Source organism: Ostrea edulis, chromosome 4, assembly GCF_947568905.1.
Source record: "Ostrea edulis chromosome 4, xbOstEdul1.1, whole genome shotgun sequence".
NCBI classification, from domain to species: domain Eukaryota; kingdom Metazoa; phylum Mollusca; class Bivalvia; order Ostreida; family Ostreidae; genus Ostrea; species Ostrea edulis.
The window spans coordinates 77,787,025-77,801,796 of record NC_079167.1 but is presented as its reverse complement, the minus strand read 5'-3'; the positions used below and the strand labels follow the sequence as shown (position 1 = coordinate 77,801,796).

At 33.9% G+C, this 14,772-nt stretch overlaps 1 protein-coding gene and 2 long non-coding RNA genes across 3 annotated transcripts in view; 2 read left to right on the top strand and 1 right to left on the bottom strand.

Moving 5' to 3' along the window:
• LOC125672579 (receptor-type tyrosine-protein phosphatase alpha-like) overlaps nucleotides 1–13,596 on the top strand; it is a 122,817-nt gene extending 109,221 nt beyond the window's left edge. Inside the window, exons 19-27 of the mRNA XM_056161471.1 lie at nucleotides 394–529; nucleotides 1,831–1,989; nucleotides 2,134–2,227; nucleotides 2,640–2,710; nucleotides 8,691–8,825; nucleotides 10,681–10,800; nucleotides 10,907–11,058; nucleotides 11,347–11,482; nucleotides 11,584–13,596. Coding sequence (XP_056017446.1) covers nucleotides 394–529; nucleotides 1,831–1,989; nucleotides 2,134–2,227; nucleotides 2,640–2,710; nucleotides 8,691–8,825; nucleotides 10,681–10,800; nucleotides 10,907–11,058; nucleotides 11,347–11,482; nucleotides 11,584–11,655 — 1,075 coding nt within the window. The 3' untranslated portion in view covers nucleotides 11,656–13,596. The remainder of the gene's footprint in view (nucleotides 1–393; nucleotides 530–1,830; nucleotides 1,990–2,133; nucleotides 2,228–2,639; nucleotides 2,711–8,690; nucleotides 8,826–10,680; nucleotides 10,801–10,906; nucleotides 11,059–11,346; nucleotides 11,483–11,583) is intronic.
• LOC130054351 (uncharacterized) lies at nucleotides 3,121–5,610 on the top strand. Its single transcript, XR_008802649.1, has 2 exons — nucleotides 3,121–3,729; nucleotides 4,646–5,610. It is a non-coding gene; the product is annotated as an uncharacterized LOC130054351 (long non-coding RNA).
• Nucleotides 4,329–7,152, bottom strand: LOC125672448 (uncharacterized). Its single transcript, XR_008802668.1, has 2 exons — nucleotides 6,831–7,152; nucleotides 4,329–5,084 (listed from the first exon to the last, which is right to left on the bottom strand). It is a non-coding gene; the product is annotated as an uncharacterized LOC125672448 (long non-coding RNA).
• Nucleotides 13,597–14,772: the final 1,176 nt, after the last annotated feature.

The window sequence follows — 14,772 nt, the reverse complement described above, 5'->3', positions numbered from 1 at the left end:
TGCGCATTTCGACAAATAATGTCTCTTCAATGATGCTCAACCGAAATGTTTGAAATCCGAAATAACTATGCAGTTTTAGAGCTAAATATAGCCAAAACCAGCGTGCCAAAAAAGTGGAGCCAAATTCAATATAATTTACCATGCTGATGATGTAACTGTTGTTGAAGGGTTTTCCCCAAAAATAATCCTATTTATGAAATAATTTTACTATACATGACTAATTGAGATCCATGTCTAATATACTAGAATGTTAACCATTGATAATATCAACTACTTCTATTTTAATCGTTGATTATATTAATGAATTTCATTTTAAGCGTTGATTATATTGATGACCTATTTCAACCGTTGATTATATTGAAGACTTCTAATGACCTCTATTTAACAATACAGCGCAGGGATTGGTAGGACAGGGACGTACATAGCATTGGACGCGCTTAATAAGGGAGGGGAGATAACCGGGAAAGTTAATATCCGGCAGTATGTAGAAACCATGAGAAACAGCCGTGCTAACATGATCCAGGGCGACGTAAGTTTGTGTTTTACTCTCTTTGATTCCTAGTGGATAGTTTTACGGGATATCTTGATCAGGTAAACGGAGTTATCCGTAGTAAAAATCAGTGTGCTAAGAACGGTCTAACATTTGATATGAAACACGTCAAACAGCATTTGGCCCAATGATAGGTTATAGATAATAAATTTCAATTTAAATGGTAATTATTACGTATGTGTTCTCGTTTATCGGTGTTCAGGTGTTTGCAAACAAATCTCATTCAGACGGAACTTCGAAATCAAAGTCCTAGATCTGGTTAGTAGCATTCAATTCTCTGTAAAGAATTGTTGGTAGATGTGCTATATCATCCCTGTATTCCTTGATATGTTGCATATCATATTTCCATGGACACTAATTGTCCTCCTTTGTTAGGTGACATGTTTCTATATTCATATGAAGCAGAATTTATTCAAAAACTTCTACGCGAGAAGAAAAAATATCTTGCTGTGGCCTTCAATTCGACATTTAGATATATCGACGACGTTTTGTTTATTAGTAATAATAACTTTCATTCATATTTTGATTCGATATATCCCTGTGAGCTTGAAATGAAAAACATCACAGAGTCGTCCACTTCTGCCTCATACTTAGATATTTTATTGAAAGTAGACATTAACGGCAAACTGAAAACTCAACTGTGTGACAAACGGGATGATTTCAGCTTCTTCATCGTCAACTTCCCATATCTATGTAGCAATATTTCATTATCAGCAGCATATGGTGTTTATATCTCTCAATTGATTCGGTGTGCAAGAGCTTGTTCTGCGTATAGTCAGTTTTTAAATCGAGGCAAGCTACTGACAAACAAGTTGATGGCACAGGGGTTTCAACAGTCTCGATAGAAGTAAGCATTTCGCAAATTCTATGGTCGTTATAACGATCTAGTTGATCAATGGAACCTGTCATTGCGTCATGTGCTTTCTGGCGCGTTTCATACAGATAGTTAGATCGTTCTTGACATACTTATTTTGACTACGGATGTCTCCGTCTGCCTGACCGGGATATGGGGCTCACGGCGGGTGTGATCGTTCAACAGGGGATTCTTGCTCCTCCTGGGCGCCTGGTCCCACTTCTGGTGTGTTCGGGAGTCCGTGTTTGCCCACCTATCTATTTTGTATTGCTTGTGGGAGTTTTGAGATTGATCGCTGTTCGTTGTCTTTACCTTTCATATAGATATGTGTATTGGGTTAGTTTAGAATGTTAGATCATTACAAATAATATAAAGAGAGAAAATCAGCTTTTTTAAATACCCGTTTATAATACAATTCATATTTAAGGAGCAATACAGAGTTGTCTACTTGGCATTACCTGAATCATTCCGAGGAAAAGGAAGGTCTGTATCAACGAGGACATTTCTACGAGAATTCCAGGATCATTCCTGTTATATCAATCTCGGAGAAGTAGCCAATAAATCACCACTTTCTGCTGAATTTCAGGTGATTCTACATGTGAATCTCTAATAAATATTGGCCTATCTTAGTTTGAATGATTTGAACAGTTTGTTGGATATTCTAGAACGATATTTGTGATTTTGTGGAGTAACATGTGACATGAGAATGAGCTTCTGTTCTTGTTTCTAGGACCTGTTGTCCGGAAGACGAGAATACACACAAGAGGACTACAAAACAGGGCGGCAAAACGTATCAGCCAATTACACACCCAGTGTTCTGCCTGGTAAACCAGTTTGTATAATACATGAATACCTTGGTGCTACAACACGCAGTTCAGCTATCTTGCAATAGTGATATAATATTACCGATTAATGATTGATCCCCATCACAGTTGAATATTTACATTTCACTAATGGTACCACACTTTTGATATAGATAGTTTACAATGCGCTTTCATTTTAACATAGTAACATATACATGTAGATACATTCTTACTGATGTCTGCCGACAAGATATCTCCAGGTGGCTCGATCCTAGGCCTCCTGCATTCCATTTTGATATAATTGCACATTAGCTCTCCACCCTTTAAGCTTGCCTGAATCAACTGTCATTATATATATATATATAGGGTACCCAGAGACATAAATCCCATCTGACTGATGAATTGTATATATTTTTTCCTGAAATCATTTCAGTTGAAAGTTACATGTGTCCATTGTCAAACACTAAAGGGAAAAACACCCACTACAACGCAGTTTCTTTACAGGTTTGTCTGCTGTGTAATATATACATTTGTGAAGAGAACATGAGGGCGATATGTTTATCAGACCGCCATTTTTTCTAGCAAGGGTTTTCTAATATACATCTGTCCTCACAAAGTAGAGTAAACCCACAGGGGCTAAGCCCGTTTTGGGCCCGAACCCTGTGATATCATAAATATAGAAAGGGGTCTAACTCTGACACAGATGAAAAATTAACCACTCGCTTCAAATGCCTAAAAAATCTTAAACTAGGTAAGCTATGCGTAGTTTGTCGTTTTCCTTGCATAGATTAATATTTTAACTACATGCATGCCAAAGAACATGACCCACGAACCATGAAAAATGGCCTAGCCTGGGAAATTGATAATTTCTGTATATAATAATCTTCGGGATATAGGCTTTCTAAAAATGTTTTTCTTTTTTTCATATATTCTATACTTTTTTGTTAATATGACGTTGAATATTGTGGTATTTAATGTTAAAAAATTAACATTTCGGGATACACGTCACAACAATAAACCTCCAATGACCATGTACAATGTACATGAACCTATAAATCTCTGAATTTATCAAGTTATATGCACTCAAATAGCTAGAATGGCTTATTCAATTATCATAATAAGCATTTTTGACCAAATTTGGGAAATAGAAATAAGAAATATTTTGGAAATGATGTTCAAAGCCGTGATTGTTCAACTTTACTTTTAAATTATTTTTACTTGAATTTTAAAATACTGAAATAAGAAGAATAAATATAGTATGTAGTTTATTTACATGGTGAAAGAAGTGAATCATTGGAACAATTCTGTTTCATATCATATTCCATAGTTTTGTTTTTTTTTGTTTTCTTTCTTATTTTTTTTTTTAGTATTAAAACGACCGAGTATCGAAAGCAATGGTAACGAAATAAGTTGACACCGCGTCTCGTCAAAACATGTTCAATTCGAATTTACTCGGAATTACACGTTCAACGAGCATTTGCTGTGAAACCTGATTAAAGGAAAATTACTGTAGACACCTAATAGTAAGTATCAAATGATCTTTTTTTTTACATGTACATGTAGATTTCATAGCGTGAATAATAACAACACAACACCGATATAGGGGATCAGAGTCAGTATATTATTGACTCTGAAAATACGATTTGAGAAATGATACTGTATAAATTTTACTGTATTTATCTTGATCAATAATTGTATATTCCTATACGTATTAATCATGTAAAGATACTGAGGTCTTTTAACCAACAATTTTTTTAAATGTTTGTGCAATACATTATTGACTGACAGAACGTAATTCATGAGCTGTGATCTAAAAATCTTCCAGGCATTAATATAGATTTGAATAGAATTACATCTAGATACATATTTGAAATAGAATATATCCTAAGGCTCTGTAGTTTTAAATTGTTTGGATTATATTGCATTTACATGTAATGTATACATGCTTGTAAATGCCACAGAATGAGAAATAATCTAAATTGGCCTATTTTGATAATGTTCCCAAAATAGAAGTATCATGTAGATCTATACAGGAAGTAACATTTACAAATCATGTTTGTTGTTTGTTATTTGCCAGTTAAGTATCATAATGATAATACTAGTAGTTCATAATAAGTAATTATTCTGCTAAAATCAAATACCCTTTTAATTGTCAACAAATACATCACTGGTAGAAAGGTTATAAAGCTTTTATCTAGCACAAGTTTCCATATTCTACAGGTTTACATATGTCAGCAAGTCCTCAAAAGCAGCTTTAGGGGTTCCCAGGAGATTCTGATGCTCACTGTTAGACTTTCACTGTCGTCAAAATCCAACCTTATTTTCTCTTTTCTCAAAACTTCAGCTCTCAAAAACTTGTTTGATTAATTATGTCACTCCTGTTTTGTTGAACATGGTGTTGTCAGCAATAGGTTCAAGTTCTTCTATGTCTTGTTGTAGGTGATTTGTACAGAAGCGAGCCCCGGCAGGAATGATGGCCTCTTTTGAAATGAAGATTTCATGCCTTACTCCTACTGGGACTACAACTAACTTTGGACCTGGTCACTCGCAGATACAGCATGAAGTGTGCCCTCTTGATGTACATGGGGATGGGAGTGATACAGAAGGGGGACTAATTGGAAGAACTGCTGCTGCTGGTGGTGGTGCTGGACTGTCTTGAATCTGTTGCCTAACCGACTTGATATTCTTCTGTTTAATATGGGAGCAACACACACACTCTGGCATATATTGCACAGAAAATCATGATCAGATGGTGCCCTCCCTATCAGAGTGGTGATCACTGACCTATATTTCTTTGAAATCCTGGATCTGTGTTTTGGTTTTACTCTCCATGGACAGTTGAAACAGAGAAAGAATTAGGGACCACTCCTTGGCATATCTGAAATATTTATGTCATATACATGTAATTAAAATATACAATTTGAGTTGGATGAAAATCTTATCTTCATGTTAAAACCCATTAGCCTAGGTTATTTTTCCTAAAATCTAATTATAAATCAATTAACTTGTTAATTAATGCTTGGTGAATCAATTAATAAATTGTATTCAAGAACTTGGAATTATTTTTTTCCCCACTAATAAACTGAAAATGTGTATCTTCAAATGTTTTGTTGATTAATGTCAGTGTGACATATAGAGGGGGTATGGGGTTTACAACAATGTATACATGGTTAATTTATTTCTATTATGTAGTCCATGTAAATTTCTGTGGAAACGAGGAAGTTATTTATATTCGGTCTTTCCTATCCCGGGGTAGGAAAGACCGAATATAAATAACCCCCTCGTTTCCACGGAAATTAAGTCCATGAGAGCCTGAAATCTCCCAACCTGGGTCTGTTTAATGGACCCTTCCAAAGTCCTTTTTTAAGGAAAAAGTAAACCATTTTCCTAATCCAAAAAGAAAACTGGTGCAAAAACCATGAAATAATATAAATAATAGAAAAATTATCAGTAGTATTGTAATACATTTTCGGGGGGGGGGGGGGGGGGGGGGGGGGTTGCCGTTTCACCTTTATAGATTGTTTTTTTTTCCCTAACATTTAAAACATATCTTTTCAATATCAATTTTGTCTATAGCACAAAATAAAAATTCTAAAATCAATTAAAGCGTTTGATTTTCGTGTGTATATATAAAACAAAACGAAAGATAAAAAAACTAGGATCCTCCACTAGTAAACTATGTTTTCCATTTAGAGTTATTGCCCTTCAATCGAAAAAACGTAAACATAATTAAGAGAATACTCTACATTTCAACACAAGTTTTGTCAAATATCATTTAACAAGATATATTTTGATATGTATTTAAATTGATCTACTTCATTAAAAACAAACTTTCTGTGTGTTTTTGTAGGTGTCTTTCCATGTATATACAAGGGACTTATGAATTTACGAACTTAAATAGTTGAAATTGAAAACAAAACGGTAATTTTATCTCCGTTCGATGTATGAATATTGTGCGTTCAAATTCTCAAGTGCAAATGTAAAATAGATAGAGCTTACAGCCGTGTTTGACATTGCTGTAATATTCGGACATTTGTTAATGTAACACGTTGCTACGACTTTACAGTTATGATTGACAGACTTAATATTTTATAAGAAACTTTGAACTGTAGCCTATATTAATTAAACATAGATCTACATAATTTGTAAAAAGTATGAGAACCAATGGACAAATTCATACGATAGATCATACTGTCTGAATATATATCGCACATCTCCATGCGTAATACATGTGTACATGCTGGGCCTGTGTAATTGAAATGTTTACTGGGGTATTCCTAGAGAGAATGTTCTATCGTTAAAATGATAATGTCCTACGGCACCGATTGTGGTGAGGGCCTGTCCCGAGACACAGATTATTCTAACTAGGGTATTCCGTATGGCCGAATAAGTTTGTACTGTACGTTTGATTCGAACATTCATTCTGTTTTGAACAATATCATTTTTAAAGTAACAAAAGGTAGGGAAATCGGTACTTTTAAAGCCATCGGAACGGACTTCGGAATCAAACATACACGATAGGTCCCCCCCCGTACCTTTTTACCATAGGCCATGACTCTCATATTTACTCGTTTAGATATTGATTTTTTTATTTTAAAAAATATATAAGAACATAAAAACTCACCTCTTTGCTGTTTCTTTTTGAGTCGTATCAACTGTGTTAGTTGTATGTATTGACTTCCTTGGAATCTGACGTTTCCAGACGACACTTTTGTTATTATTATTTTTTTTTTCGACATGGCCGCATTGCTTACGAGTTAATTTTTTTGATGGAAAGTGTTAATCTAACTTTACATTTTAATTTTAGTTTACAAAATTGAGTCGTGAGTAATGCGGCCCATGTGAATTTATAGACTGAAGTTGGCAAATTTATGCGATTTTCCCGGAAAACGTGAAACTGCGGTAGGTTTGGGCATTTACTTGAGTGCTTTAAACATCCGGTGTGGGGAAACGATTGCGCAATACAACTTGGCTCATGTTATGGATAAAAAATATAATCTTAGATTTATTCTAAAGTGTTCTTTAATTTTTCCAAATTTGGTAGGCCAAAAATGGCATATTGTGGGTCATGTTCTTTCAAGTCACTGGTTCTTAAAATAACAAAGATATACGTCATCGTTCTCTCGATTTCACATGTTTATTTTTACTAGGACATTTACCGGTCCAGGTCACGGAGTCGTTTCTCACCTATGACATCAGCGAAATCCAGACTAGTATGGAAGATTTAGGACCTGCGAATTAAAATTTCACATCAATTATACGCTACTTACTTCCTCATATTTTAATAATGTTCTTCGTGTAAACGTTACACGACTTATTTTTCATCAGCAGCATCAACTGTTGACAAGAGTTGCCATTTTAATGAACGCACTAAATACCCGATAGACTTAAAATCTCAAATACCTTAAAACTGATCAAAACATTATTCTTGTGATGTTGCACTTAGAGAAGGAAATTGAACATTATTTCTTGGCTTTTGTAATTGTTTGTTTTTGTTTATTCTATTTCATTTAGATTATTATTACCCATTTCCCCCTTCTTTAAAGTTTTAGGGTATTTAGTGTATTCATTAAAATGGCAGATCTTGTCAACAGTTGATGCTGCTGGAGAAAAATAAGTCATGTAACGTCTACACGAAGAACATTATTAAAATATGAGGAAGTAAGTAGCGTATAATTGATGTGAAATTTTAATTCGCAGGTCCGAAACCTTCCATACTAGTCTGAATTTCGCTGATGTCATAGGCGAGAAACGACTCCGTGACCTGGACCGGTAAATGTCTTAGTAAAAATAAACAAGTGAAATCGAAAGCACGATGACGTATATCTTTGTTATTTTAAGAACCAGTGACTTGAAATTTGGCATTCATGTAGTTAAATCATTAATCTATGCAAGGAAGACGACAAACTACGCATAGCTTACCTAGTTTAAGATTTTTTTAGGCATTTGAAGCGAGTGGTTAGTTTTTATCTGTGTCAGAGTTAGACCCCTTTTTATATTCATGGTATCACAGGGTTCGGGCCCAAAACGGGCTTAGTCCCTGTGAGTAAACCCATTCGCTGGTGAAAATGGTCTGACCTAAGAACAATCAAAAGTACAAAATGTACTCCTAGGAGCTGAACTTTTTCAAAGATTCCATGATAAATATTAACTTCTGTATAGATCAAAACAATTCTGTCATTGTTTTTCTTTATTTTACAGACCTTATCAATTGATAACGTTGATATGCTTAATTTTTTTTATGGATCTCCTTACGGGAACAGTTTATGATTTTTATGTATGATTAATGACTTTTATTCTTGTATATATATAGGTATACAACATTTGGATATGAAAACTATAAGATTCTTTTAAATAACCATAATTTACTACTACAAATGTATAAATCATTTACATTGAATGCAACTATTAGATACAACAATACGTACAATGTACGTGATGGATACGTTCTGCATGCTGTCTTTCATTTCATTTTCATTTTCAGTCGTTCACAAGAAATGATAATTTCATCAGTGCTCAATATCCTCTCCCAGATTACACAGATGACTTCCTGAGACTTGTGAAGGCTTATTATGCACCTACAATTGTATCCCTGAGCCCGTTGGTGGAAATCGAATCGGTATGGTAAAACAAAACCCGGCAAGTTGTATAATGAGCAGTCTTGTATCTTTTCATTGACCAATCACTTGGCAGGTCACTGCGTATGATTCTGATGTCACAATGACGTCATGTGTAATATTTGTAGTTATGCGATATTGGACATTAGCATCAAAATTTAATATTGAGAGATTAAAATTAATGTGCACTTTTAAATCATGGAACATTTATATAATTATTTGATTTTAATCTTCATGACAAATGGGATGACTTCAGCTTCTTCATCGTGAACTTCCCATATTTATGTATCAATATTCCTTTATCACCTGTATATGATGTTTGTCGCAACTGATTCAAGATGCGAAAACGTATTCTGCCTATGAAAGTTTTTAAAGCGAGACAATCTACTGGCAAATATGTTGCTGTTAGTGAGTTTCAACAGTCTCGTTTAAAGCCAGCATTTTGTAAATTTTATGGTCATGATAATGATCTAATTTGCAAATTTTGTACAACTCGTCATTAGGTGGAAAGTTGTCTAGAGTCGTTCTTTACATGCTGATTTTGACTACGGATTACTCCGTTTACTTGATCAAAATGGCGGATGTGACCGGTCAAAAGGAAATGCTTCCTTGGCATCCGATATCACCTCTGACCAGTGTGTACAGGTGTGAGTGTTTGTCCTTTTCTTAAATGTTGTATTCTTTATAGGATTTATTACAATGGTCACTCTTCGTTATTTTCACTTTTTCATTAGTCTATTCACTGAATTCAAACAAGAAAGAAATTGGCCTTGTAAATTGTACCTAAGATGATTCAATAGCAACATCATTGAAGATAAATTATATTATATAGAAAAAAATAATGTCTATCACAAAGTTGTACAGTGATGTCGTAGGTGAGGGCATTTTGGGTAGAGTGACCTCAATCGCTAAATTGGAGTAAATAAAGGAAAGTGGTAGCATTGTATGCATACGAATTTAACGAATCTCGATATTTAAACTGTTGAAATTTCTACGATGTATGATTTATTAAACTTTTATTGATATGATGATAATGCTCATATAGCAGTCTACTGATAGGTATGAAATAGAAAGGTTTGGTGGAGTTCGTAGTATCGAGTGAGTACATTTTCTAGGTCTACAAACTATCCTTTCTATGTAGTTTGAATGAGTGAGTACATTTTCTAGGTCTACAAACTCTCCTTTCTATGTAGTTTGAATGAGTGAGTACATTTTCTAGGTCTACATACTATCCTTTTTATGTAGTTTGAATGAGTGAGTACATTTTATAGGTCTACAAACTATCCTTTCTATGTAGTTTCAATGAGTGAGTACATTTTTAGGTTTACAAAATATCCTTTCTATATAGTTTAGAGGAGTTTCTCAGAATTACAACAGAGATAATCATCATGATTTTTAAAGAAAATTTTGAAATTGTACTTTGTTTGTGTTTTATACATTTGTATTGATTTCGGGTATAAACCTCACAGTAAACTTTCAAAACTGTCCCGGATGTCCATTTAGCGTGATTGTTTTACAAATAACGGTTTAAATCTCACACTCAGAGGTTACTTTCTGTAACATAAGTAGTGTGTGTAACTTTGTAAATGTACATGTAATAAATTTATGCTGTTTCATTGTACTCTATTTCTGGATTAAAATCCCGATCTTTCAACTCGACATATACGCATGTAATTACAAAATGCAAGCAGTCTAGACGAAAATACCCTACGCTCCTTGTGCAACCTCAAAAGATAACCAGTCATTGCAGTTACGTACATGCTTCAAGGCGGTTTACGATTGGCATGAGCTTCACATTTTGTATAGTGGAATCCTTTCGTTATTGTAGTCATGCCCAAAATGTGTTTTCTTTTTCAGTCTTCACTTTGGCTTCCTGCTAAAAATGAAAGCAAAACGGTTGGAGTATTCACGACTAAAATGACAGATTGTACACAAACAACCACAGTCACCAAGACTAGCATTACTCTGCACCAAAAGGTGTCCATTTACAAAGTTTTCTGATGAATTTTGTTTTTACATTTCATAAAGTACTGTTTGGTATTTATAATCCAAGATTCGTTTCGTCTCAAACACATGATTTCAGGGAGCTAGCAGTATGAGCGTTTGCGTACTGGAATGTAGAAGATGGAAAGCAGAAAGCGACTCCTCAAACCGGAGAGTTTTACTTGATCTCGTCAATGAAGCGAGGGTGGAGGAAAAGACCCACCCCGGGGGAAGGATTCTGGTTCTGTCGAGGTTTGATTTTGATTTTTTTTTTTGCAAACATATGTGATATCTTAAGAATTATTTGAAGATCCAGACCTGGGGATTAAAAAAAGGCTAATTTGGTCTAGGGTTAAGCCAATTACTCTCTTAATCCAGAAATAACACAAATATACCCGGTATAACACTTGTGGAAATTATATATCGCTTCTAATAAAAAAAAATCTTCCAGAAAATAGTCATTTTGTCGCATAGCAAATTAATCCAATTCATAAATTCTATTATCATCAGAGTGATGAGATAAAATTGCATATTACTTAGTGATGGGGCCAAGCGATGTGGACAATTCTTGGTTGTATTCAATGCTCTGGAACAACTTACCATGGATACAGAGGTGGACATATTTACAATCACAAGACAACTCCAAATCCGACGGCCAGAGTTTATATCTTCTTTGGTATGATTGAAATACTTTCATTTTCCACTCAATTTTTAAATACGATTTCTTTTCCTTTGCACATCAAATGTACAGAGAACTCCTTGTTTTTCTAATTTCAGGAAGAATATCAGTTTTGTTACGAGGCCATTGCTGATCATCTCCAAAATAACACAGTGTACGCGAATTGCTGAGGACCAGTCAAAGAGATTATGACATCAACCAGCCTTCCTCCAAATAACAATGGAAACACATTGAAGAATTATTTCATTCACTGGAGACCAGTACTATATATGTACTGGTATTATTGACTCACCCGCACTTCACTTATTGTATTTGCTTGCTTCTTATTAACTATTCTTCCGCTTTTTCTTCTGCCTTAAAATGTCCGCAGCCGTTGTCCGTAAGCAGTAGATGAAAGTATTAGAAACTCAAGGATGTGATAAGGCAATATATTTAGTTGTGTAGAAATGTTTTTGTTTTCAGATTAAATGGGGTTAAGTTATATTTTGGGGTTGGGTCCAACATATTGTTTGATTGATTGATTGTATCTTGCTTAACGTCTCGCTTGAGAATTTTTCACTCATATGGAGACGTCATCAAGACCGGTGAAGGGCTTCAAATTTAGGCCTATACTCGGCGCTTACGGCCATTGAGCAGTGAGTGTTCTTTAGCGTGCCACACCTACTGTGACACGGAACATCCGTTTTTAAGGTCATCTCCGAGGACCCGTGACATTCACACCTGATGCCGAGCGTTTATATGTACTGGTATCATTAACTCACCCACACTTCACTTATTGTATTTGCTTGCTTTTTATTAACTATTCTTCCGCTTCTTCTGCTTCTGCCTTAAACTGTCCGCAGACGTTATCCGTAACCAGGAGATGAAAGTATTAGAAATTCAAGGATGTGATAAGCAATATATCTAGTTGTATAGAAATGTTTTTGTTTTCAGATTAAATGGGGTTAAATTATATTTTGGAGGTGGGTCCAACATAGAACTATGTTTGGAAAAATTAGTTCCAAAATTCAAGAGATATAACGTCTTTTTTTTTTTTAGTTTTAACAACGTTTATTCAGGTATATAGTCAGGCTTTTACACAACCCTTACAACTCAACCTGACCAGAAGGTACAGGGTTTTAAGAATTCCAACTATTTCGCTCACACATTCACACGGACAGACATGCATACTAAACGATGGCTAGAAGTAAAGAAAGTAGAAAAAATGACAATGCACTCTGGCTGAGTTCATAAATATCATACTATAATAATTAGCAATCAGATATATGATGTAATACCAAGGTTGTTATTTAATGAAATACTACTTTAAACACAATATTGATTGAATATACATTCACCTCATCTCTTACGAAGAAAAATAAAAAATTATAACAAATGTATATAATCCTAAAAAAGAAGCATTTTAGGATATTTTTGTTTTAACATAGTTTACGTTATGCTTGAGCTAATGTTTCACATAATTTCCATTTCTTTTCAAATTGATCTCTACAATTATATTTACTTGCAATTTGTTTTTCCACTCTGTATACATTAGTCCAAGTGGTTTAAATGTACTCAATGACAAACAATATCCTGTACATTTGGTTAAGTATATACAATGTTTCAGATGGTTATTTTCAAAGTTTACCATTTTAATTTTCGAACATCCAAGGATAAAAGTATTCTTATCAGTTATAATATTGAATGAAAATGTTTCAATAAACCAACATTGTACACTTCTTTAAAAAAAATACTGACTTTTTCACAATCATACACAATGTGTTTCAATGATTCTCTCTCCTCTAAACAAAAAGTGCATAAATCGTTTCCAATCATTTTCAAAAAAGTGTTTGTAGTTAAAATTATATGATTTACTTGATATTGTAGCCATTGTAATTTATTATATCTTGTGTTCATAAAAACATCCTTATGAATTCCTCTCCATTCTTCACTAGATATTTCAAATTGTTTATCCCATTTTCTTTGTCCATTTGGTTTTTCTTTGCTACAATTCAATATTTTGTAAATTTTTCTAGTGTTGGTTTTATCATCTAGTAAAGGTAAAATGTGTAAGGGAATAGTTGGTTCTTGTTCTTTAATCAGATGATCAATATTAAAATCTTTCATCATTTCCTTTACTACTTGTGTTACTCCAAAAAAATAGTTTTAATATCAAATATTGTTTTGAATTGAGCATAAGTCATTATATTTCCTTCCTCATCCAGTAACGAATTTATTAAGTAAATATTGTTTTTACTCCATTTCTTCAAAGACATTAATTTATAAGTTTTTCATTGTACCAGGCAACAGTTTTACCCATTTGTTCTGGTGTCAATGCATTTTCAAAACAATTCTCTAGTTTTTTCCAGGAATTAAAAACATCTTGCCAAAATTTGTTTTTTGATTTTTCAATATTCTTTAATGCATATGTTAGGCCATATCTAATAACCTGACTAATATTGATATCTTCGTCTATGACAAATTGCAATTTTGCTGAACTCTACAACAATTTTTAACCTAACATATTTTTTAATACTTGCAATAAAATTTTATATATGTATCATGTTTAAACAACCCTTTTCATATTCCTGGGTAACTATATACTTTTTTACTTAGTATCTGTTGATGGATTCGGTGAGGAAATAAACAAATGTACAATTTTTGAGATTGCTAGAGATTTTATAACAGTTATTTGGCCAATTGGAGTCAGATTTCTTCTTTTCCATTGTTTTAATAAATTCTTAATAGAAGAAGAGATATAACTAGAAAAATATGATAGCGTCATTGGGTCTTCGGAAATGAGAAGATGCCAATGCATACAAACTAGTATCAAGGTCAAAGGACCCCAGTGACCTTGACCTCTGACCATGAATACCAAACCTGATATAACTTTGGAACCGATATTGATAGAGAGATGGGAATTTCTCATATATGATAAGACTAATTAGCAACAAACTAACATCAAAGTCAAACTACTCCTATGACTTTCACCTTGTTCATAAAACACATTACATTATGGGACCAACAGAGACATGGAATCGATAAAGATTTGATACTGAAATGGAGCTGAGTCGAATCACACCGTTCCCACGATACAACCAGTATTCAACGTCTCCTCCAATACGATGCAACATACATCCAGTCACCGCTTCCTCTCTTCCATTATATCTAATTCAGTTTTTTAAAACCATTGCACCTTTAATTCGGCGTCTAATCCATTTAATTCCGCGCTGTAACTCTACCTGACCTGAACGCACTCCATCAGCCATTTTTGTTGCTGTTTTCATTCTTACTTTCATGTATTTCTA